The sequence below is a fragment of the Rhinolophus sinicus genome, chromosome 5, assembly GCF_057876585.1.
Source record: "Rhinolophus sinicus isolate RSI-liver-muscle chromosome 5, RSI-T2T, whole genome shotgun sequence".
Taxonomy (NCBI): domain Eukaryota; kingdom Metazoa; phylum Chordata; class Mammalia; order Chiroptera; family Rhinolophidae; genus Rhinolophus; species Rhinolophus sinicus.
In genome coordinates this window covers 76,956,027-76,980,869 of record NC_142505.1, presented here as the reverse complement: position 1 = coordinate 76,980,869, position 24,843 = coordinate 76,956,027, and the positions used below count along the sequence as shown (strand labels likewise).

Below are 24,843 nucleotides of genomic sequence, written 5' to 3'. Positions count from 1 at the left end.
GGCTAGGCAAAGGTCACATGGGACAGCCCCTGTATGCCCAGGATTTTGTAAGATTCTGCAACTGGGAGAGGGCAGATTCAGAAGAGAGAAATGCAAACTTGGCTTTTTCGCAGGTTGTGGGTTCTCAGCGAGGGGGAGTGTCACTTGACTTTGCCTCCAGGGACGACTCTCCGTGTGGTGTACGGCTCCACGAGCTATGGCCGCTGATTAAGACCAGCTGTGCTCCTTGAGCGCACAGCCTTGGACAATCCGGCCGGGGAAGGAGCCGAGAGAAGAGAGAGGTGAGGAAGGGTGTGTTGGGTGGTGGGAGATGGTTGTAGCCTGCTGGGCTCCCAGTGAGGCAGGAGCGGGAACGTACCCCCCCCCCCCCCCGTGGAGCGCGCAGATTGCCCTGGAGCGTCCGAGTCCTCGTGCCCCGTGTGCGCGCCCCGGGTCTCCGCGCACCTGCCGCCCTCCCTGCGCGGGTCTGAGCGGCGGGCGGGCGGACCGCGCGCACAGGTGGCGGCGATTGGGCAGGCGGGGCCCGGAGGGTGACGTCACGGGCTCCGGTCCCGGCGGCAGAAATAGGGCAGCCGCGGCGTCCGTCGCACAGCAGCGGACAGCGGCGGCTCAGAGAGCTGGAGCCGCGACAACCTCCAGGGCGCCCGGCACCCGCCGACAGTCAGAGACCGACCGAAGGACGCGGGGCCAGGTCGCGCCACCGCTGCCGCCACGGGGCGCTCCCGCCTGCCCAAGTCCGGCCACCTGGTCTTCTCGGCCCCGGCCGCCTCAGGTACGAGGGTGCGGGAAGGGTGCCAAGCCGCCGCCACTAACTGGTCCGGTTGCGCCCCGCTGGGGTCCCGACGCCTGCTGCCCCGCGTCTCCCGCAGGGCCCGGCGCCGGCGCTTGCTTGTTTTCTCAGCCCGCGCCGCGAGAGTCAAGTTTGCCCGCCTGGTGGGCGGCGGGCAAGGACCACAGGCTACCTCCGCCGGGGCCAGGGCTCGGGGTAAAGACTGGGGTGCCGAGGCGTGGGGCCCCGGTCTGCAGTAGGGACCGGAGTGAGCTGGCTGGCACGCGGAGCGCGGCGCAGATCCGCTGGGGCCGAGCCCGTCGCCCGCGTCGGGCTCCGAAACCCTGGAGGAGCTGCTCTGGGGCGCCGGACCCCTAGCGGCACGGGCGAGCCAGGCGAGCGGCGGCCCCTCTGCTAAGACCTGTGCCCTTGGCGCTGGGGTGCAGGGAGGGCGTGCTCACTGCCTCCTCCCTCCAGCTTTGCGGGGAAACTTGCGTCTCCTTGCTGCAGCCCGAAGGGCTCGCTGCATCTCGCCTGGCCCTCACTTCGCGGTGTTCCCCCGCGTCTGGGGCTGAGCGTAGGGCTAGGAAGGAAGGACCCGGGACAGAAGCCGGCACCGGGCAGCCGCAGCTCTCGTTCTGCCCGGCTCGTCGCTGTTCCCGAGGGAGCACCGGTGTGCCCTGCTGGGGGAGTCATTAGGGAGCAGTTTGTTTGGGGGACGTTTAGGCAGGGGGCTTGGTCCTAAGAGAGATTGTACTGTGGGTGATCTCCGTCTCTCTTTGCGCCAGCAAAGAAAACCTGTTCCAAGTTTCGGGGGGACCTAGGCGACGCAGGCAGAGAGCTCCGCTTTGGGCGCCTGTCGCCTCGAGTTTGGGACGAGAGCGGTGCGAACCTTGGGAGCTCTTCACCTGACACAGAGGCGCCTGGCGCGCTCGCCCGAGGCCTAACACCTGAGGACTTCGGCGCCACTCTTGCCGGGCCGAAACCCACTGGAAGCAGTAGGGTTTCTCACAATGCCCGGAACGTGGGGAGCCTCCGTGCAGCGCATCCGGCTGCCGGAAGTGCCTGGGGACCCGCGGAGTGGGGATCTGCTAGGTCTGTATCATCGCCTAGAGAGTTGGTCCCCCATGAGCTGTCCAGCCGATCTCGCTCCTGATAACTGTCTCCGACGTTGATGAATTGCGCTTCCGCAGCGTCTCCTCCGCTCCCCTCTAGGTGTCGCTTCCACCGAGGTTTCCGGAGAGTGGAAAACAGCGACAGGAGCTTTGGTCTGCTCCCTTCCTAAATTTGTTGCAATCCTGTGCATCAGGAACTGTACTAGATGGGTCCCCGAGGTACAAACATCCACCTACATTTTCTGGGTCAAAGATAAATAGAACTTTAATAGGAGGTGACACAGTAACTGCTCATCAAAATGTACACCCTGAGGGGAGAAAAAAGATAGGGAACAAATTCGGACTTTTCTGAAAAGTCCCAAATTATTTTCCTATCATCAGGCTTAAGAGAAAGCCAGAGATGTCTTTTAACAGTGTCCTCTTAATCCTGGAGTGGCCAGAGACAGGCTCTGAGTCTGGGTAGTGGTCAGGTGGAGGGCTCACCTGGGAAGCAAATGGTCAGGGGAGTGAGTGATGTGGCTTCTATGACGCTAGAGCCGCAGCAACCCTCATGCTGTAGCTCGGACAGAAGACGGAAGCTACATAATGCCTCAGAGGGCCCATGACGTCTGCTTTCCATCTTAGTTTTGTGAGAAGACACTGCAGCATCACTAGACCATTTCGGTTTAGACACACTCAGCTGAATGCTCGTTTCCTCCCATATTGGGGGAAAAGACAGCCCCCTCCTGGAAGACTTCAGCCTGAGCCAAAGGTCATGCAAGAGAATAGTCTTCGATGTAATCTATTAAAATTGCTCATTAAAGTTCCAATGGCTTCTGCTCGCTTTGAATTTTATGATGACCCTCAGTTTTTGTTTATTCCAAGAAGGTTCTTTTTGCTCCAGAGAGGGGCCAGCCTATGCTGGGCATTGAGAGAACTTCTGTGCCTTTGATTATGCCCTAGAAGTGGGTGAGGCAGGGTTAGGTTGGATTTTTCTACCTTGACCAGTCACTCACTCAGGATTCTTCTGTTCTTCTAAGGGCCACAGGATTTTTAAAAAAGTGATCTTCGTGTTGTGATCTTTCGTTGGACTTAACACTATATTCCAGAAACTGACATTGAATACTCAAGATTTCCTAAAAAATCTACCTGAATTCCTGCTTTGCGTTTTTCGGTATTTCTCTGCAAACTCCACCTTCTCGTGTTGCTTATGTGTGGTCAATGTGTGCTTACTAATTTAATGAAATTAGATAGTTATTTGACAAGCACATCTTTCCTTACATTTTCTACCTCAATGCACAACATAAGACATGGAACTTCAAGTAAAAATAGAACTACAGTTGAGGGAACAGGGTACGTAAGAGGTATAATCTGAATCTTGAAAGGAAGTTGTGTGTGTGTGTGTGTGTGTGTGTGTGTGTGAAACTTCACAATAACAGGAATGTCATAGATTTACACATTACACATAGGCATCTAACTTATCAAACGTTGGAACAGTTAGCCAAAGATATAAAGAATTAATAGGACATGTAATATAACTTCATTATGGCTTGTTGTAGGGTTACCCTGATATATTTCCATGACTAATTTCCCTGGGTTGGTATTTTAGAGGCTGTCTTCAAAAGTTTGAATCCCTTTCTTTTTTTCTAAAACACAAATCAAACTAGGGTCCTAACCTTCCAGAAGAAATTAATATATAGCTTCCTGGTTTGGGGTTAGGGTTTATGTGGCTTTTCTTTTCCTTTTAACATTGGACCGTCATATAGAAGAGGATTGCAGGATTTTGGCAGTCTCCAGTTTGTTTCTATTTGTTGGCTACTAAGATCCCATGTGTAAAATGCACTGCCCCTCAAGTAATAAACTTTTCCAATAACAAGGATTGGAAATGCAGGTGCCTCAGGGTCCCAAACCTTCCCTGTTGTCTTAAAGGCTGGGTGGTGTCACTTGGTTCTGCCAAATCATGTTCATAATTTCTGATCCTGTCAGTTACAAAGAGAAGCCATTCCCATGTGGCTAATCCATAATGTCTGGTTTGGTAATGTTTGCATATTCTGGGAGAGAGGCTGAGAGGGAGAACCTGTCAACAATCTCCTCCAAAGCTCTCAAGGTCAGAATTCCCACTCTTCCCAAAGAGAGCTGGTTCCCGGAGGAAGAAAGAGAAGTTTATATGAAACCCACTGCCATTTAAATGTCGGTGCTTCTCTCTGGCCTCTCACCCTGTTCAATAAAGACAGCTTACATGCCAGCCTGCGTCCTCTGGTGGGACAGATTTGGAATTTACATATTCATGTCGATTTCTCCCTAACCATTTGCGTTCTTATGTCGTATTTTTTTCAACTTTCTTCAAAACGGAAGTCAGAATTTAGAATGTTATGTCATACAAATTTGTAGTACCTCTGTAATTTTAAAGATGAATAAATTACAGCGCAGGTATCAGCTTATATTCTAAAACCAGAAAATCCTGTAGTTTTCACAAGGATGGGGTAGATTCTAGTGGGGTCCATCCAGCACTAAAAAATGCAGTATCAGTCTATCTAAACAGAGAATGCAAACATATTCCACATACAAGTTTGTAGCAAGGTAAAAAATGAAACAGTTAGTTGCCTAGGGGCCTGGGTTTTAGTCTAAGTCTGCCCATTGATTTGGCTTCACACATTGGGTGAATTCCTCAACCCGCCAGGGCTAGCACCTGGTTCCCCTGAGCATGGGGAAAGCAAGGAAGCAGTGAACTACTTCTCTTGGAAATGAGATGTGTTACATATCCATGGTTTGGGCTTTGAGTTATTTGAAAGAAGAGGTAGCTCTTTTATGACAACAATCTCGGGTTGATTTATAATCAATCTTAGGCTCTAGTATGGATTGAATGAAGCTTACAAACCTAAATTGATCTCAGAAGGAACTCTAGGTTAGGTTGCACAGAGACATTAGTGGTGCAACTAATGTCTGGTTGCAGTTAGGGAAAGACATTATTCTCTTCCCATGTCTATACCTGGAGATCCTTGGATTTCCTTCTGTCTGCAGGCCAGTAGGGCTATTTGCATTTGAGGGGCAATTTGTCAACAGATCCAGTTCCCCCAGAGCAACTGTCTTTGCCATGTTAGTGCTCCCCATGGGCCGAGGGGCATCCTTGCTACCTGGTATTCTGTGCCTCTCCTGGTGGTTTCTTTCTTCAACCACATTTCTTGTTGGCCAATAAAGACAGCAGCAGTGGAGGCTGAGGAGAGCATGCCAAGTGGGGTGCAGGACGGGGAGCAGTGTGGCTTTCCTCCTTACTCCGCTCCTCCATCCTTGGCCGGACCCATGAAAGCTGGAGGAGTGCAGCTCTTGGAAGCTTTCAGAGGAAAGGGATACGGGGCTCAGGGTCTCCTATTTTGCTCTCCGTAGATTTTCCCCATTGGGAGGCAGCAGAGAACGGGGGCTAAGAGCACAGATGCTGAGTCTACCTGCCTGGCTTGAAGTCCCAGCTCTGCCACTTATTTGCCACATGACCTCGGTAGGGTACTTACCTCTCTGTGAACTGTCTCCTCTGACTGGGGGGTCATCATTGCCCTCCTTATCAAGCAGAAATGAGGCTTATCAGTTAATACCTGTAAAGCATCTAGAATAGTGCCTGACGCATAGTAACTGCTATATAAGTGTTAACCAAGATATTCTCTATGTGGTTATAAGACAGATCATCAAAATAGATTTAGACCCAATATTAGTTCTTTTTTTTAATGTACCGAATGGTCATAAAATGTGAGTTGTGAATTTTTAGGTGATTGCTGCCATAGGTGTCATGAATTGTCACTCACCATGAATACAGGATGACATCTAAGCTGCATCTATTGTGCAAATGAAGTCTGATCTACTGGTGGCCAAGCTGAGTTAAACTTTACAAAGAAGCTGCCGAGGAATATTTCAAGTAGTTGGCCTGCTTAACGTGTCTCCTTGTCTTCAAATAAGACCCTCCAGGACCTCAACACAAACTAGAGACGATGGCAGGTGCAGCAGGGCTGAGTTCCAGCTTCCTGAAACACTAAACAGCTGGTTTAAGGCCAGAGGTCAGGATGCGCCCTCCTACGTGCAGTGACTCGCAGAGTGCCAAAATAACAGTTGAAATGTGTGGATTTTATTTTGATGCTATCTATTAATAATAAAACATCAGACATAATCGGTCTTGGATTCCTAGGCAATTTGAAAGCTAGATACTAGATTTCATGGGTTGAATGTTTCCTAACTCCAGGAATTGACATCTGGATGTTAACTTGAGTAAGTTTTGATTATCTTGCTATTTAGAGTTTACTTGGGCTCAACGGCATGAACGGGGAGAAAAGAGGACCTTCTCTATGTGTGCTCAGCCCAGGAGCATTGTTGGAGAGCGGATAAGTAGGGAGGAGTTAATAGAAGTGGAGTGGGAAGCAATGTCTTTCTAGTTCTAGCTTGAGTTACTATTGCTGGTTTTTAAACAAATTCCAAACATCTCGTATCTGCGTTTTGCAGTCTCTGGAACATGGCTTTGCATTCAGAAGAGAATAATTTATGGAGAGTAGGGAGTTGCCCTATATTTTTAGAAAAACTGGTTGCAGTTAGGGAAAGACATTATTCTCTTTTCATCTTGAATGTGATGTTTCACTCCTCCCCAGCGCTGTAAGAGCACACACACACCAGCTAGAGCCCTGGGTCTGCAGCACAGAGTTGGGTGGCTGCTCAGAACACTCCTGTCATCTCCCAGGAGCAGCCGAAACCACACTGTTCTGGTTTCTTCAAGTGCGGAGCAGGTGCTGATGGGGGCGAGACTGTGACCTTCACATAATATTTACTGGCCACCTGGACTATTTCCCCAATAGCTCCAGCTTTGCCAACAGATGTCAGAGATGAACGGCTGAAGAAACAGATGTAGGAGTGGGAGCCTATGGACTCTTTAAAACAAGGAGACACCTTTTCTTACGAGACAGTCATAACTGACAGCGTTGCCTTTCATAGGCCGGTATTATATGACCACAATTTTTAGTCTGACTTCTCCTTCCTGGGGGAATTTCTGTCTCAAGATGGGGACATAAAGCAAATCTGAAGAGACAGCTCTATTTGGGTGTGGAAAGCAGCCAAAGGAAACCTGGAATGTGGCAGGAGTGTAATTGGTGGCCCTGGCCTCAGCACTAGTGATCGTGTGATACCTCTAACCCCTCTTGTTTAGAATCCTGCAAAGCTGTTGGCTTTGGGGTGAGCAGGGTGGACTCCTCAAACAGGCTATAATGTCCCCCAGGCAGCTAATCCTTTTTGACCGGGATGCCTACACCAGGTCACAGCGCTGCCGGCCTCCAAGGAGCTCTGTGTTTTCATCTCCCCAGCCGTGAGCAGGATGCAGCGTGGACCCCAAGCAATTAAGTGCTAAATTGTGTGGTGCCCACAGAAATTAATAACCCCTAAGTTTCCTTGAGTAAGAGTTGTAAATACTGTACCACGAGTTCTATCTGGCCATGTTTCTTAGGTAGAGGTACTAAGATTGAGGTTGGAATATGCTCACAGTAGAAACCTTAAAAAAAAAGTACAGTTAACTGGGCAAGTGGACTAGCCTGTGTCCCCTTAGCACAATGCCCAGAACACAATAGGGAGTTGAATATTTATTGGCGCCGAGCCTTAGTTTTAGCCAGGTAATTCTATGATTACTCTGAATTGTACATTTCTTGTCTTCTGGGACGTTGGGCAGTTTATCACATGAGCCTCAGGAAACACCTTAAAAGTTACTGAAATCTCATTATCCATGGGATGCTTGAATTCTGCAAAAATGACTGGTCTTGAAATGACTGGTCTTGAATTGGGCCTTATAATGCCATTTTAAAGCTCACTCTCTTGTAAACTGAGTCATTAGCTACAAATGGGACGCCACGGGCTTAACATGATTCCTCATCAGCTTTCTGGGGAAACTCAAGACTTGATATATGGTGACCTAACAGAAGGGACCCAACTTTCTCACCCTGGTTTGTTCTTGGAGATGTAGTGGTAGGTGGATGGTGTTTCATGTGCGTTTCTACAGAGCAGCCAGCATGTTTAGAGCTCTTATTCGGTGCCTGACACTGAGTCCTTCAATCACCACAGCAAGCCCATGAGATATGTATTATTGACCCCATTTTACAGGTGAGTAAACTAGGCTCAGAAGTAACTTCTCCACAGTAGAACAGAAGGCTTGGTGCCAGGATTTAAACTCAGGTTTACCTGATTCTTGAATACAGGTAGTATGAATTAACTACCCCGTGGCTTGCTTACACTTTGCAATGCTTAATTCTGAGCCCTTGTCATTTTCTCAACAGACTCAACAAAATGAAACCAGGACACGTTTGGCTGCATCTTGCACTGCTCGGGGCCTCCCTGCCAGCTGTGCTGGGGTGGATGGACCCAGGAACAAGCAGAGGCCTGAACGTGGCTGTGGAGGAGTCGCGGGCAGAGGTATAGTCACGGAACAGCTGACATGACATTTTAAACTGATTGCTTTTCAATGTTCCAGTATCTGATTTCCCCTCCACCTTTAGTTTATATCAATGAGATTGCAGTGTGAATTTAAATTGTTCCCCCTTGTTGGTAGGGGACAGAAGGAAGCAACATGTGTTGATATGGACGGGAGATTTATATCATTGCTGTAAGTAATGGTCTAAATCTCTCCAAGGCTGGAAACGCATTCCAAAACCCAGCTGTAGTTGCAGGGTTTATCTTCCACAAAGACCCTCAAGAGAACAGCCTTTCTGTATATTTAATGAAACTTGGAAAACGCAGACTCATTGGTGGAGCACACCCCTGTGAATTAATGAACTCTTTTAATTACAGAATATGTTTTAAAAGCAATGAACTCCTTTTTGGGTCTCTAGATAAGAAAAAGCAGGCTGAGAAAGAGCTGGCAAGTAGAGGTCCTAAGGGAGACTGCCTTAATGAACAGATAAGAATGATTAATGGCATGTTAGGTATATATAAATGCTTCTAAAATGCTTGGAAAACTTGTTCTCAAATACCTCCCTGGAGAGTCTCAGTATACTGCTAATTGCTTAGTGAACTTGGTCTTAAGGACTGAAGTGGGTCCCTAAGCTGGGCCTCGCCCTGCTCAGGTAGTAGGCCTCATGAATTTAGGGCTCACGGGGGACAGTTTTCCTGCAGAAAAGGTTTTGTATGTGCTGAGCCTTAAGAAATGACTACACACTTGCATTAAAACTACCTGGAATTTTCTTTATGATGCAGTGAGTACTGTGTCGTATCTAAAAGCTTCTCAGGGTGTTTTAACTTCCATTATCTTTCTCGATACATACCCTTGTTCTTTTTTCCCCCTCTGTGTGTGTTTCCTGTCCTGTGGAATGAGAGAGAAAAATTACCTCAGAAAGTCAACATTACCAGAGAGTGAACGACGGTACACAGTGTATGGCAGGATTAATGCATTATTTGATCAAAAGACACGATTTCTCTTTCATTATTACTTAATTGTAATGCAATCCCAAACCTACGAGCCTTAATCTTCGGGGAGCATCTGAAGTAATTTACCGCACACTTTTCCTGCTGAAGTTAGCGTGGCTTCCTTTTGTGGGGAGCGGATGATTAAATAGAAACACTATCTCTCCCATCTAAATCCATGAAGGACGCACCTTAATGCTCTTTTGAGAAAGTCTGGAGGCTGACTTGCTAGCGAGCACGGCATGTCCCCTATGGGATTGGCTTAATCATTATTCTCACATCCATATAGAGAGAAAATGATTGCCTAAATCCTACAAATATATCGTGAAATATTTAATAGCAGAGCAAACAGACACACACACAGGTATGCTTACTTAGACTTTTACCATTGGGGCTCGTTGGCCCACTGTTTCAAATCACGTCCTTCAGTTAAGAGTCCAGCCAGTTAAGGTGGGGTTTAGTCGGAGGTAAATTGAAAGTATATTAATATCAACCCAGGACCTCTTTATCTTAGCTGTTAGCACCCTAACACTTCGTGTACCAACAAGAAAGAGCAGATGCTTCTCATTCTGAGGAAGTGAGGCTTTTTGTTGGGGGCTGTGGCTTCGCTCCTCCTCACCCTCATTAGCATAGAGCCCAGGAGAGGGCACAGGCTCCAAGGTCCAGGCATTCCAGAAAAGGAAGTGATGCCTCTGCAGACTCCCGGATGTAGGAACTACGGCCTGATTGATACACCTTTTTTTTTTTTGCTATAGGTTGAGTGTTTGCAAAGTGTTATACCTTCTACTCATTGAGTCATAGCAATGATTAAATGCGATGGTGATAATGGGAAGGGCCCAGGACAGCAAACGTTTAGCTAGAGAGACAGAACATTTATGTGTAACTGATTGGTTTGCTGACCTTGATCACACTTCATGCATGACCCCTATGCCCTTAGTCACTAGGGTCCTCTTTCCACGTGCCTGAATCATCCCTTTCTCTGAGGCTCCGCTCTGGTTCTCACCTTTTATCTAGAACCATCTTTGACTACTCTTGGTCACATTTGATCCCTTTCTAGACTCCTAGTCTTCCCTACCTTTTTTGTTTTTCTTACTCTTACATTTTTATTTTAGCACATGGATTATGCTAATCTTATTCATCTTTCTTTTCCTCACAGTGTCGAATACTTTTAACAGCAAAATAGAAGCTCTGTGTTTTTGAGCTGATTGATATTTTTTCAATATTTGATAGTCGTCGTGAAGTCCCTGCTGCTTGCCAAATTCAGACTAGACCACCAAGTATTTAAGTGTGTGACGTATCTCCCTGCCCACAGGGTTCACTTCCAGTAGAGACATGCGTGGTCGACCTAGAGAACCAGTAGGCAGTGGATAAGATACAAGCCAGGCTGTATCTTATCCACATCCAAGATAGTCCTTTGGTGTTATAGGTTCTTGGTAGTTTCTTCTTTGAATTGTAGCTATTAATATATCTATAACTCACTGCCCAAACCATATGAAACTCCTCTAGCAGTTTCCTCAGACAGTCTCATTTTCTGGAAGAATCAAAACCAACAGACTTTCCCGAGACTCAATAAATAAATCAGAAACACTTTTCAGGAACTAAACAGTAAAACATTTCTCTGTGTGTTTTCTTTCTGATAGTAGTACTTTCCAAAACATTCATTCACTTAAGATTTTTAAAATGTTTGGAAAGCGTTCATAAGATTTGATTTCCCTTTAAAGTTATTATACCAATTACTTGAATGACCGAAGGGTAAATAAGGATTAAATGACCAATGCATGTGTGTCCGTACATTTTTAAAGCAATTACAGCAAATGTGAATTTTGTTAAATTATTGTTTTATGAACAAAGACTGCCGTTGAAATGGCTTCAAGGAGCTTGCCATTTTACAAACACAGATAAAAAGAAATGTAGCTGGGTGGAGTGCCTCTTTAATAAGAGCTGAGTGGTAGAACATGGAATAGAATACTAATGCAATTCTGAATTCAGAGGAAACAATTCTGAGCGATACAATTTATTGAAATTCTGAAATAATTGTATTCCCCCCCTTTTCCTTATGTTCTGGCTAATATAGATACAGTAATAAAATCAGTATTGGTAGAATTTTATATTTGGGGGGACCAGGAAAGTGAGAAGTGATGTAGCAGCCCCCAAAGACCTGCCCCCTCTTGAGGGGCAGGCTTTTGTAGGAGGGACCCCCCTGCCTTTGGGCCCTGAATGCTGTGTTCCTGCCACTCACTGGGCTCTAGGATTCGATGGTGGCCATTTCACAGCCTTTTGCAGGCTTCAGGGATCTTACTGAACTTTTTCTGAATTGCTCCTACCCTTAGTTTCTAGTCATGCTCTAAATAATTGCACACAGTAATATTGTGCCTTTTTTAAACTGTTGGCTTTGTATAAAAACTGTTGGCTTTGTATGCCTCAGGGCTCACAGCCCAGAGCTGTGCTTTGAGGTCAGATACCATATGTTGTCTTAGGAAAGTCTTCAAGGAAAAGATACGTCAGGTGGTATCAGTAATAAGGACGACTTCCCTGCTCCCTAACCCCAGGGGTCAGCTGCAGAAAGCGTGATCCTCCTCTGCTGACTGGCCCTTGCCCTTTCTGCAAGTGCTGGCCCCAAACACGGACGGAGGCCTGAGGTCCCATGAGGTGGCTTCACGTTGCAGACAGCTTTAGTGCTCTGGCTTCCTTCTGCATTGGTTGACCATTCACGAAGATTTGGGCTGCTAACACTGGGTATTAATTTTTTAAAAACGATTTGTTTTCCCTAATAGGTATCATTGCTCTTACATATGTGATTGAATTTAATGCTCCCCTGCCCTTTCTGGTAATATTCACCCCCTGCTCCTTACCACTGACCCTTCTTTTTGATTGACTGCCGGGAAGAATAGCTGATCTTTTGTGGGGATTAAGGTCTTCCCATCGGCAGTTCTGCTCACTCGCGTCCCTGACTTTGTGGGCATGGAGAATAAGCCCCCTGTTCCCTGTGGACAGATAGATCCAGGCGGGATGCTGGGCATTTTCTAAGGCTCCGCCTGCATGCATCTCATGCGGTACCACCCCTCCTAAACACTCACTGTTGCCAACTCCAGCATTTGACTGGCTTTCGAGGAAAATGAGACCCTGGGCAAAGTGTCTCAGCAAGAGGAGTGCTGGGATTGCTGCCGGCACCCCTTTACGAGGTCCCAACACTGCAAGTGGGGGGTGGGGCAGCCTCTTCTCTGCGCCTTGAACACTCAGCCATGGCTCTCTGCTATGTCAGAGAGTGGATTTTTGTTTCTCAGGTAATATTGGGAGAGCATGATGTGTAGTAAATCCATAATTTTCAAGATGAAAGATGGTGGCAAATACTCCAAGTTCATGGGGAACTTGGATGAGCTGGTTTCTACCTTGTGTTAGCACGGGCTGTGCCCCATACCAACACCTCAGGAGCTTCTGTGCGCTTGCAAACAGCCATGGGGGGTGGTTAAAATACAGTTGCTGATGCAGTAGGCCTGGGGTGGGTCCTGACATGCTGCATTTCTCAGGAGCTCCAGTCCCAGTGGACACAGGGCAGAAAAGCTCCCTCCCTCACACCCCACCGCATACACGAAAGGGCATCTGGGTGTTGATGAGCCCTGGCCTTCTGTCGCTCTTGCCAACATGGTGAGGCTGACTGCAGGCAGGAAAAGGAGAGTAATGTGCAGGCTGCAGCCATGCCAGGAAATAACTTGACATGAGACTGGCTTGCGGGGCAGGGACAGGTAGGCGAGGGCAAAGGTGAATTTAATCAGCCTGGTCTCAGAGTCTTTTTCATCTATAGTCAAGCACGCAGGTGGCCAGATAAGCTTAGGTCTCTGAACCCAAGCGTCCTCCCTGGCTTGTCTGCAGGTGGTTTAAATCCTGAGGGTCAGCCACACCCTCTGTTCTCATGCATCACCACCTCTGTGCCACCCATGCAGGCGACATGCCCCAAGCTCTGTCCCCACGGCCCAGCCAGGCTGTTTTGGGAACCACCGCTGCCAGGCTGGCGTTCTGTTTGGGGCTCTTGTTCATATTTTGATCCCTGGACAAAGGAAGTTGCTGTCTTTTTTCTTCGTGTTGGATGTTTCTCCTGTCTTGCTGCTCCCAGCAAGCCCGGTGCTCTGTACTAGTCAGCACACCGCATGCGCCTTTCGTATTTTGAGACCATAGTTGACCGAGTTTTAATCGGCTCTGAGAAGTTCTGTGACCCAGGAAAATGAGTGTTTATGAGTTCACAGAAAACCATTATTTTTTTTCCTCTTAATTTAGCATTAACTCATCTAACCACTTTATTTATGCCTCTGCTGCTAAATAATCTATGCTTCTCTAGGAAACTGTCCACCCTTGTAATCAGGACATCAGGCCATGCGTTGTAAATGGGGCTCTGATTTTCCATTTTTCGGGGAGTTGGTTGCATCAGACCTGCCAGGTCCCGATCATCTGCCTGATTTATTCTCCATGGCTTGTGGATTACCTCTCCTGCTTCCCATCTAGAGAGAGGTAAATGCGTGCTGGTGTCTGACAGACTCTAACAGGCCTCATCAGTGGGCGCCGCTTTTCTGTCCTGCCAACCCAGGGCCATTGTCCTTCTGCCTTCACTGCTGTGCTTTCTGCTGTCAGGCTCCTGGCCATGTCTTGTCTCCAGCCACCTGGGAGGTAGAGGGCATTGGTTCTAAAAACGGAGGGCGTCTGAAGCGGGCCCTATACTCTGAGCAGGCAACACCTGAGTAAATTGCAGTGGGAGCCAGGCATGCTGGTATTGGGTGCAGGACATGTACCCCAGTGGCCGAGAAGCTGTCTGTCCTTCAGCCGGACCTGTCTCTCTATCGGTGGCCACACACATTTCCATTTTGGCCTTAGGTATTCCCTTGTGTCAGGAAGGCACGGTCCAAGAGAAACCTGGTGTCTTTCTTCATGAGATCCAGGTTCCAAGAGGGTTTTTAAAAAGTAAAACCTGAGTCTTCTCAATTAACACTTTGTCTTTGTGGGGCCACCAACTGACCCTGGACACCGACAGTTCCCAGCCCCATGCTGTGCTCAGGGATTTCAAGGACTATAGTGAGGGTCAGAAAATAAAATTCACTTTATTTCAGTGTAATTTAAAAAATCTGTGTCTCTGACAGCACTTCTGGGCTTAGTAGGGATGCAGGGACACAGAATTCAGCCGCAAATGGACCTCTGCAGGGTGGGGAGCAGAAGAGAACTCTGGCAGGATTGGAGGGAGGGGCAATAGTGGTTTACCTGGTGTTTCTTCCTCTTCTCCAAGGGACGGTGTCATACAATCGTATTTTGGAAGAAGTAGTCCCTGAGGGAAGGACTGGGTGTTCTGAGGTCAGACAGGAATGGAGAGCTGAGGGGGTGTATGTGTGTGTGGGGTGGGGGGAAGGGGAGGAGTGGGAAGGTGGAGGGAGAGAGTTCTGAGTGTTATTGTCGGGTCAGTGAGTGAGCAGAACTGCCTGGCTGTGGCAGTTGAGCTGGGGTGACACAGGGCATTTGTCAAATGCTTAGTGATCCACCTGTGTTTTGTGGGTTGGCCCTTTCTCTGCAGTCCAGAGTAACGCCTGTTAGTTATCCACTCCCGAGACTTGAAAGGTGACCCAAGTCAGAGACCCAAGGGGAAAGGTGACCCAAGGGGAGAACCAAGCAGAGACCCTTAAGCTCTGTAGGAACCTTCTAACTCTAAGTGCGGTCTGCCAAAGCAGCTTATTTCAGGCTGAGACCATAAGATTCTCATTTAGACTCTGTACTGCAGGCCAAGGCTGGCCCAAACGAGGTCTGTGGGCTTGAGCCAGTCCATTCCTTTCTATTCTCTGGGCCTCAGTTTCCTCATGTGGAAAGTGAGGGGGTAGTCAAAATGCTGACTCAGGTTCCCTTCAGGTTGTCTTCACATCTCAACTCTATCACTGCTGACTGGACCCCTTTAAAATGTGTGAAGAATGCCCAAAGCGTTATTTCAAGTGCAGTTTTACCTGTCTTCCTTTTTCCTGTGTGGCCAAGCAACAGGTGTGCAGTCTGAAGGCTTGGCTCACCTTTGTCTAAAGTCACGTTGCATGTTTTCTTTTGGGAAGGGGTGGCAGTTGAGGAATTCTTCATCCCTTAACTTGGGGCTGGAACCACGTGGGTCTGTTTGACCAGAAATCCCTCAGCGTCCCTCAGCGCAGACCTGGGTTCAGAAAGGTTCTCCTGCTGTGTGTAATGATGCCACAAACTCCAGCGGCCTGATGGTGTCTGAGAGAGGAGATGGAAGTCCTGGGCATACGACCTGGGAAGGAACTTGATTCTCTTCATTGTCTAATGAGGACAGCGTATCTGCTGTGTGCTGGGAACTGTGCTCAGAGAAGTGGTTCCTAGAGTGTTTCAAGAGTCAGCAGAAATAGTCGGTGGCTCCGGGGAGAGTGGCTGCCAACTGTCCCTGCAAAGGGAGGAAGGGATTGAGGGCGATGGGAATAGACGTTATCTTTGGAGATGTTATTAAATAGGTGTAAGACTCCTGATGACTCTTCTTGACACTCATCTTAGGACAATTGGATTAAAAGCTTGTTCAAGCTGTTCTATCATTTGAAGCTTGCTCTCTAAATAAAGGAAACAGAACTCTTTTCCCATTTATTTCTCCTAGCTTTGCATTTAAAACATGCTCACAAAACTTCCTGTGTGGTAAAGACCTCAGGTTTCTGTGGTTTTGCTGATGCCGCAGGAAAATAGACTTTCCTGTGGGCACATTGGGAGATGTCAAAGGGAGAGGCCTGCCAGGCGATGCTCTAATTGGAGTGCTTCTAAAAAATGCCCCACTGTTCCTGCTCTTCCTCCTCCGCTCTCTTCTGTTTGGTTGTTCCATATGCTGTTGTTTTCCCTTTAGCATTTGGCTGTGAAGAATGGGATTCTCTGCCTCATGCTTGGGTGTTCATCAGTGGCAATATAGCTTAGGAGTATGTCTTTGTGTCCCAAAGCAGAACTTCTCCCTTGGCCATCTCAGGACGCCGTGTACCTGCCTCGTGTGGGTCTCTGGGCCAATAAGGACACCTGGCAGTCTTAAACCTTAGTTATCAACAGGTATCTATGGAGCACTCAGCTGTGCGCTTGGCCCTGTCCCAGGGCCAAATGGTTGAAGAGAAATAGGAGTTATGATTCCATTCTTGAGGCTTGAGGTCCAGTGTGACGCGGGGGTGGCATGGACCCCCTGCCTCTCCCTTCTTCCCACCTGCACCGTCTCTCACCCCCATTTCTCTCTCCCCTGGAGACTGGCCTTTCCACAAAACTAGAAATCCCATCTCGTGGTCGTCTCGTGGTGAGGCAACCGGCTGTCGCTAAACCGAGTTTGAGTCCACAGAAGGAATTCAGCACCGCTGTCAACTGGTGATCTTTTCTAACCTGTTATGGTGATTAAGTCCTCAACTTTAGCCTAAAGGAAATAGGCTAAAGTATTATTGAGTAATAAAGGAGGAAGCAGCCTCTACCTTCTCTGGTCCCATTCTTCTACTCTTGGTCCCCAAGCGGGATGTTTGTCCTCACAGCCCAGACATTCTCCTTCCCAGAGGGGATGTGGCTGATGGCAGATCCGGTGTCACAGGTTTGTTCTGGCTCATGACTCAGAGGCTCTGGAGCCCTCAGAGGGTGGGTTGGGGGCTGGAAGAAGCTGGAGTGTCAGTGTCACCAGCAGAGGCTGGACAGAGTTCTGACTGCTGCGGCCCTGTGGTGCCCAGGGCTCGATTTCAACCAGAGCCCCCGCCTCCCTTCCAGGACTTGTCCACCAGAAAAGGGCCTGTGCCCTTCTAGGCCCTCTCCTATGGTGGTCCTACCTGATATGGCCCTCGCCTTATTGGCTCAGTGCCTCCTAGGTCCCACTCAGAGGCCTTGGGTTGGAGGCAGGGAGGGGATGGCTGCTCATTATTGTTCTGTCTCATCTTGCTCAGGGCGCTGCAGCATGTGACATTACCACCCCAGGACCCACTCTGTCATACCGGACGTCTTAGCTCTTGCTTTAGAGCCCCGTCTTGAGTCAGGTGTCCACCCTCGTCCAATGGGTTTGGTAATTCTTCGGAAGGAAAACACTTCTATGGCCTTGCTGACTAGAACAAAATTATCTATGATTCATGATACATTCTAGATGAAAATGTATCATAAAATTTAAACCTAGAATCCTTCGAAACAACTGTGGTTGTGATACAAGAGAAGGTGGTCATGAGTTGCCTTCTGCAGGAAGTTCCTGACGTGGGCTGATGTCTCCCCACGGGCTCATGAAGAAGGAGAAAGAATAGTCACAAACGGAGCTTTAAGAATCACCGATACGCTCACACACGGTGAGCAATGAGTACAGCACAAGACACATCCAGGGAGCAGTGTGGGCCAAACCGAGGGTGGTGAGAGAGTTTAGAACAGAGAGGCGCTGGGTGGGAGGTGGGATTGGGGAGGGCTTCTGGAAGGTGCAGGGCCTTGGGGAAGATGCTGAGATCTGGGTGGGCACAGTACTTAAGAATTTGAGGAAAAATCCCCCAAGGATAGGTGTAGGCTGGAATGGGACCATATCTGGTAGGAAGGCAGAAGAGAAGAGACTGGTGGGGTGGCTTTCCAGGCCCCCTGGCAAGTAAGTCAGTTGGGACCCTCCGGTGACCAGGGGATCTTGTGGAGCCCACTGCAAGCTGCCTGGTGGGCTCAGGGCATTGGGTCATCAGGCAGCCTGCCCTGCCTCTCCTTTCTTCCCACCTGCGCCGTCTCCCACCTCCATTTCTCTCTCCCCTGGAGACTGGCCTTTCCACAAAACTAGAAATCCCATCTCGTGGTCATCACTGTGTAACGTCAGCCCTATGGCCCTGCCATCACACGAACCTCCAGCTCCAGGGCCCTGGACTGCTCGGACGAGATCTGCAATCGGAGAACTTGATTGGAGAAGTGTCTGCCCTGGTCCATACACGGGTGACAGGTCCCCATATGTGAGGCAACATTCAGGAGCTCTGAGCAGAGGGGGTGGGTGCAGGCCGGGAGGCGCTAGTGATGGAGTGGGAGAGCCGGCTGGTGGGCGGAGGGGCTACAGAGACCGAGGAGCCAGCCTCCATCCTCTGAGAAAGCGCACCGAGTACTGTGAGCAGAGTTTGTCAGAAGTGCGAGCATTTTATGGAGTTGAGCTTTCTGATCCTTAGAGCTGGAATCGGAATAGGAGGGCCTGCCTACGTGGTCTTAAATCTTTGCCTGCCTACCTTCCTCTCCCTGTCTCACTGATGTCCTTCCCACCCCAACCTGGTCCTTCTGCAGCTGGGCGGCTTGGAAGCCCAGCATATCCCTCCTTGGGTTTTCCCAGAAGTCAGGCTGTAAAGTGCTGCTGACCTCTAGGGCCTGACTCACATCTCACAGGTCACCACCACGACCCTCCCTCCCTCCTGGTGCCAGTGTTCCGACACCCAGGGCTTGTGTCCACACTCTGCCCACCAAACAGGCTTTGGTGCTTGGACGTGGCCCTGTGACTCCAGCGTCATGTATCTTGTGGCTACAGGGAGCTCCTTAGTGCGGCTGCTTTGAGCTTTAGCTGGAATTGTTCTTGGGAAGAAAGAAAGGGCTGCATGGGAGGTAAGTCATGACTTTACCAGCTGTCTCTTCTTCGAGGGTCTGCCACCCAGTGGGATCCAGTGCACCACATCACGCTTGAGCTGTTGTGGGATAATTAGGCCAGTCATCATGGAAGACAAGGCGTGATGGGTGCTCCCCCCGTGCTGGGGCTGAGTGCGGCTCCCAGCCAGGTGCAAAGTCTTGTTGCATTAGGAACTTGGTTTTTGCTCCTGTGTCTATTTATGTGTAACCAAGAGTTAGGGAGTGTTGGAGAACCGAGGACACTTGAAGGGTGGGGTGACAGGGGAGGGTGGGCCCTGGAGCTCAGGGCTGCGAGTGTGAATGACTCTTCTCACCCTTCCCCAAAAGGAATAAGGAGGAGATTCCCTATAGGAATTCTGATTATTGATATGGAATGAATTCCATAGCTATGAATGATGTAAGATTAATAAGCAGCTACCATTTTGTCAAAGCTTTAAGTGGATTACTTCGTTGGTTTCTTAAACTGATTCTACAAGGTACTATTAACTTGTTGATTTTACATCTGTGGGAACTGAGGCTTCAAGATGGTAGGTGAGCTGTTTGAGGTCTCCCACATATTAAGTGGAGCTGGGGCTTGCACCCGGCATTCAGACCGTCCTGTTTGTGCTCCTAACACCACACTGTCCTTTAACTGTCCTCCCTCATGGTTTTGAGGCTAAGAAAAGGATATTTGATGACACTGAGCTTTGAAGACTAAAGCAGACCGGATGGCATCAGATGAGGTCTCCCCACCTCCCAGGGCAGCTTTGGCCTTCCCTGTGGGGAGTGGCAGAGCACACAGCTGAAGAATGACATTGTTCTTTGCAAACCCTTGACTCCACTCTCACAACAATGTCAGAGGCACTGCCCTGAATCCTAGCTTACAGCTGAGCAAATGGAAGTTTGTGGGGCTTCCGCCACTAACGAGCAGGGGCAGGGCAGGGACTCTTAGATGGGCCAGCTACTAAGTGAATAGCAACTCAGCTACGCCGACTGTTGGGTACCTTTCTTCCTTTTTGACTCTGTTATAAAAGAAAATGGAAAAAGAGCCTTATTGTGCCTTAAAGGCTTTTTAATTATATATAACTCACTTAATTTAAACTACTTAAAGTTCCATTTTTAATATAAGTTTTATGGTGGTACAGTGAAAATGCCTTCTAATTAAAGTGTGTTTGGGGATTGACTCCCTGTACAAAAGCTGATGCCCGTGGGAGTCCAGGCCAGTTGTTTATTCAGAAAACAATCAGAAATCACCAAGTACTGGGTGGAAAGCATGGTTGTGAGGGCTCATGGGAGTGAGAGGTGTCAGAGGTTCCTCCAGGGGGCTGTGAGATTGAACAAGGCGGGTGTGGAAAGGGTTCAGCAAACAGCAGCTGCCGTTGCAATGCCCACTGCCATTTCTGGGGCCACACCTACTTCTCACTGCTGGTGCCACAACTCTGGAGGCAGGCAATAATGATGGAGCGGGAAGCTTATTGGGCAGAAAGGTCAAAGTCATGCTCCCAGGGGACAGGTCTCTACTCAAATAAGAGCATCCTGGAGGGGCCCTCCCTGAGCACCTCATCTAAAGTAGGAAACACTTCCCCTGTCATTCTGTCCCCCTTCCTAGTTTTAAAGTTGACCATGGCACGCCTTACTATGCATGGTCTATAAATTGCATTTGCTTGTGGTCTGTCTCTCCATGTGCGATCCTAAGCTTCATGGGGACAGGGGCTGTGGTTATCTTGACACTGCTGTATTCCCAGGGCAGTAAATATTTATTGAATGAATGAATGCTTGAACAAATGAAAGGGTGAACAAATGAATTGGTCAGGAGATAAGTTAGGAGCTCTGCTGAGAGGCCTAGGTGAGGAGCTAAGTGTCTTGGGGAGAATCAAGGTGGTAGCCTAGCAGAATAGGGCCTGACAAAAACACAGTCACAGAGAGGAGCCCACAGAGGCCGGTCGTAATGAAAGAGGAAGAGAAGGACGAGGACATGTCCAGGAGGCCACGGCTCCCGGGAGGACAGAGGAACCACTGGCCGAGGAGGAGCAGAGGGGAGGGGACCTGTTTCTGGGCAAGATGAGAGATTCCGGTTGGGAAGCTTGGATTAAGGGGTCTCCATGTGTCCCTTTGGGGGAAGAGGCCATCCTTGGGCATCAGCTACTTGAGGTGTTTCTGCCTTATTCCTATCAGACACCGCCCGCCTGGCCTTGGCTGCAGTGCATTTCTAGCCTCGTTCTCAACCATCCCTTCCCCACCAGGACTCTGGAACTTTTTGCATCTTTATGTCAGATCATTTGTATCTGTGACCACGCCCCGCCCCGCCACATTCCATGTACAAAAACGAGACTGAAAAGTTAGACCTGAGGACTGTGCTGGAGGGCAGCCCCTTTTCTTTTTTTGTCTTTTAATTTTCTAGACACAGGTTATTCTAAACCTTACTCGGCTTACAGCTGGCAGGAAGGAAAGAAAGTGGCAGGTTTGACTATGGTGTTAAGCAGGTTGACGCAATGTTACCTAGTCTGTCGGATGGTACCTCGAGGGTATGATGAATAATTAAAATGTAGACCTGCCCCCTTTCCTCCCAGGGGCCATCTGTTCTCCCCCCAACACCCACAAGATGGTCTTGATGTTCTTGGGGCCTGTGGTCTGCCGGAACAAAGCCAGCACAGGAGCGAGGCCTATTGGGCTGGACAACCAGTGGACACAAAACTTCCCAGAATGAAGAAGGCATCATACCGTGTTCCTGTTTCTGTGAAAACTTACCTAAAAAAGGAAAAGCGTAGGAAGCCAGGCTTCCGAGATGGTTGGTGTGTTCCACGAGCCTCGAGGAGGAACTCAATCGCCCCGTGCTCTTGCCAGGAGATCATGAAATAATCTGATTTCATCCTTGCAATAAATTTGTTTAGGACTTTTAATAGGCCAGGCCCTGGGCTGGGATGGGAGGTGGACCATCGTGGGGAAGACAGGTGCTGCTCTAGTAATGACCATCCAGTGTGACCCTCACTTGTTTGCTTAAGTAGCTCTGCATGTGACGTGCTGGGCAGTGTTGAGCCCTGCTCGTGTCACTGGAGGTGACTATTTTTGAAGTGGTCCCTAAGGTGGCGAGGTAGAGGCCCATACTGCTGTCAGGATGGTCCCGCACCCCGGGATTGCTTGTTCTCAGGCAAAGATGTGGATTATTTTCCAAATCAAAGACTTAATTAGTTTCTAATTTGTTGGGTTGTCAGAGAGATAAAACTGGAAAGTGCCCCTTTTTTCCTTCTTAGTCTCTTAATCTGGCTGTTTGCAGGGGGTTGTGTTTAACCAGGTGGAGCAATCAATTAGTCATTGACGTTTATTCCGTCAAAGGTAACTGTAATGTTTACTTGTGTCGTTGCTTTGGTAGATTTGCCACAGAAGACTACCTTAAATTCAGAGCCAACTTTTCTTTTTTCAATTGTAAATGAATAACCTTTAACATTTAGCTTTAAATAATACCTAGGCTTTGAAATCCATGAATCCTTATATAATATTCTGTTTGTTCTTTACTTTTAAAAACAAGAAAATGAGCATCCAAGTTATCTTAATTTCCGAAGGCCTGGCAAATATCCTCACAGCATCGTCATTAACACCTTTCCTCTTTAGAGTGTCACCACTGTCTCCTACACTGGCCACCCTCTGCTCCCCAGTAGAAAGCACTAGGCAGAATTGCCTGTGGGACTCCTCTCATGTTTCTGATTTGTCCTGGCGGGGCTGTCTGGTCTGCCCATTTTGCAGGTGGGTAAACTAGAGTGGGAGGTATATGGCTGGTTCCTTCAGGGCTGCAACTGGTGGAGCAGTTACTACTAAAATCAGGTTTTCAGCCCTCCTGGAAGCTGTGAGGGTCTTGTTTCACAGTGTCCCTCCGGGACGTAATAAAACTGATGCCCCCCTCACGTGTACTGCAGGGAGGCTATCGGTAGCTTCGGAACAGTGATTTTTTTTTTTTTTCAAACATATGAGTGGCACTTCATTTGTAAAGAGATTTCTGATATTTTGTTGTTCTCTGTGAGACAGGAGACGAGCTTGGACCCCCTCACTAGGTGGCATTTCTCCAGAGCTGGCACCTCCTTGTTGGTATTTCCTTGTATACTTGGCTGCAGGCTCCAGGTGGTCCCAGGAGAAGGCGGAAGTGCAGGCTTCCCCACCCGCCCAGCCCAGAAAGACCTGTTTTAGCTGGATTATTCCCTTGGCTCTCAAACTAGCCCTTGAGTGTAGGGTTAATCCCCTAACCCTCTCTTCGCCTGTCTTTGACGGCCCGGAAATAACGTGCTGGAAATCGAACAACAGGAAGGTTTTCCTTCTGCCTTTAACTGAACGATACAAATGGAATAATGTACCAAATGCTTGGGGTGTGCTCAGTAAATGGGAGCCAGTAATGGAATACGTGCCACAAAAGGCATCACTTTATTTAGCTGTATCCTGTCAGTCCAAGTGGAGGTTTTAATTGCAGAATGGTGTCTTGCTAGCAAAATGAAAGAGGTTAGAGTCAAGTTTTTAAAATTCAAATGAATGAATGAAAAATTGTAAGAAAGGTTGTTAAAGAAGCATTAGTTTTAAGAGCGTCTCAGATATGAAAAACTTAGAATTTGGATGTCAGAATTTCAATATTGATTCATGCTTCCAGCTCCACTGTACCAAATGGTTTATACATTGAATACATGGGCTTCCTTTTGTAGCTTCTTCAGGCAGCTGGGGCTTGGGGAGCTCTGAAGCAGGGGGCTTCCTCAGCTCTTCTGAGGCTGGAGTGAGGCTGTGCTGCTCCTGGTTGCCATCCGGACACTGGCAGGACCTGGGGGCCAGCAGCTGCCCACCTCAGCAGGTCGTGCCCCACCTGTGCCAGGCTCATTTGGCTTCGTCTACGGAGACCTGGTCATGTCGAGATCCTTGCAAGCTGTTTTTCTGGCATTCTCTTCTTAGTAGTGGGTGCTTTTAATCCCCACTTTCCCAACCCACAGAACCAACATTTTCTCAGAAGCCACTGAATCCCATAATACTTCAAGTGACAGACTAAGACTGACCCTCGAACGGAGGATGGCTGGATACATGGATGAGGAGGTGTGACCTCTGTCCTGTGGCCGGGCTCGACCACCCTTTTCCTGAGCCTCACGACAGCCTAGGATACGGAGCACAGCCTAAAATGGAAGTGAGAAGGATCCAGCGATGGGATCTCAGGGTCCTCATTCATACTCTTTCTGCTGCTGTCAAATAATTTTTTGGTAGCTGAAAATCTGTAATCGATTTTTGGATTATGAAAAATATTACTCAGTGCTCACATTATATTGATTCAAAAATAAAGATTATGCAGTTCAACTGCACAGTAAAATACAGCTTTATGGAATGGTAATTTTTTTACTTAAGTTCTTCTACATTATAGTGGAAGATAATGGATTCAGGAAGGGTACAATGAGGAATAAAGCTGTTGTATTGTATTGGTTAAATGACATTTAAAATGATTTGGCTGTCAAATTCGTGGAAAGGTTATGAACAGTGAATGAAAAATCTAAAATTAATTCCCTACTTCAAGAAAGTGTGATTTATACCATAATAAAATTACATTTTTAGTTAAAGAAATTTAGTCATTAAGCAATGCCCATGCGCTGACTCTCATTTATAACCATCTGGTTTGAAGCTTCTGCAGCAAATAATTTTTTCCTTAGGCAATGCATCTGAGCCTTGGTGTCAATTATGTCAGTGAATTTTGTTCTGTACACTCTGCTACAGGTTCAGGGGGGTTGAATTTTAAGTACTGAAAGACAGATTTTTATTTAGCCTCAATAATTGAGGCAGCCATTGAACTCATTTGCCCCCCGCGTCCCCCAAATAATCTTACATCTCTCCCTTAGCTATCTTCGTTAATGACAGTAGAGACGATGACAGCCACCATTTGAGGACAGCCAACCACCATGCTCAACATGGTACAGGCTTATTATTATTTCCCTTAATCATCACAACAACTTTGTGAGGAGGGTCTTATTTTACACATGAACAAACTGAGGTTTA

General features: G+C 48.1%; 1 protein-coding gene across 2 annotated transcripts in view; it reads left to right on the top strand.

Moving 5' to 3' along the window:
- The first annotated feature begins 534 nt into the window (after positions 1-534).
- FSTL4 (follistatin like 4) overlaps positions 535-24,843 on the top strand; it is a 365,854-nt gene continuing 341,545 nt past the window's right edge. Inside the window, exons 1-2 of one of the 2 annotated variants that reach the window (XM_074313508.2) lie at positions 535-772; positions 8,154-8,289. In XM_074313508.2, coding sequence (XP_074169609.2) covers positions 8,164-8,289 — 126 coding nt within the window. In that variant the 5' untranslated portion in view covers positions 535-772; positions 8,154-8,163. The remainder of the gene's footprint in view (positions 773-8,153; positions 8,290-24,843) is intronic. The other variant, XM_074313507.2, reaches the window with a different exon arrangement.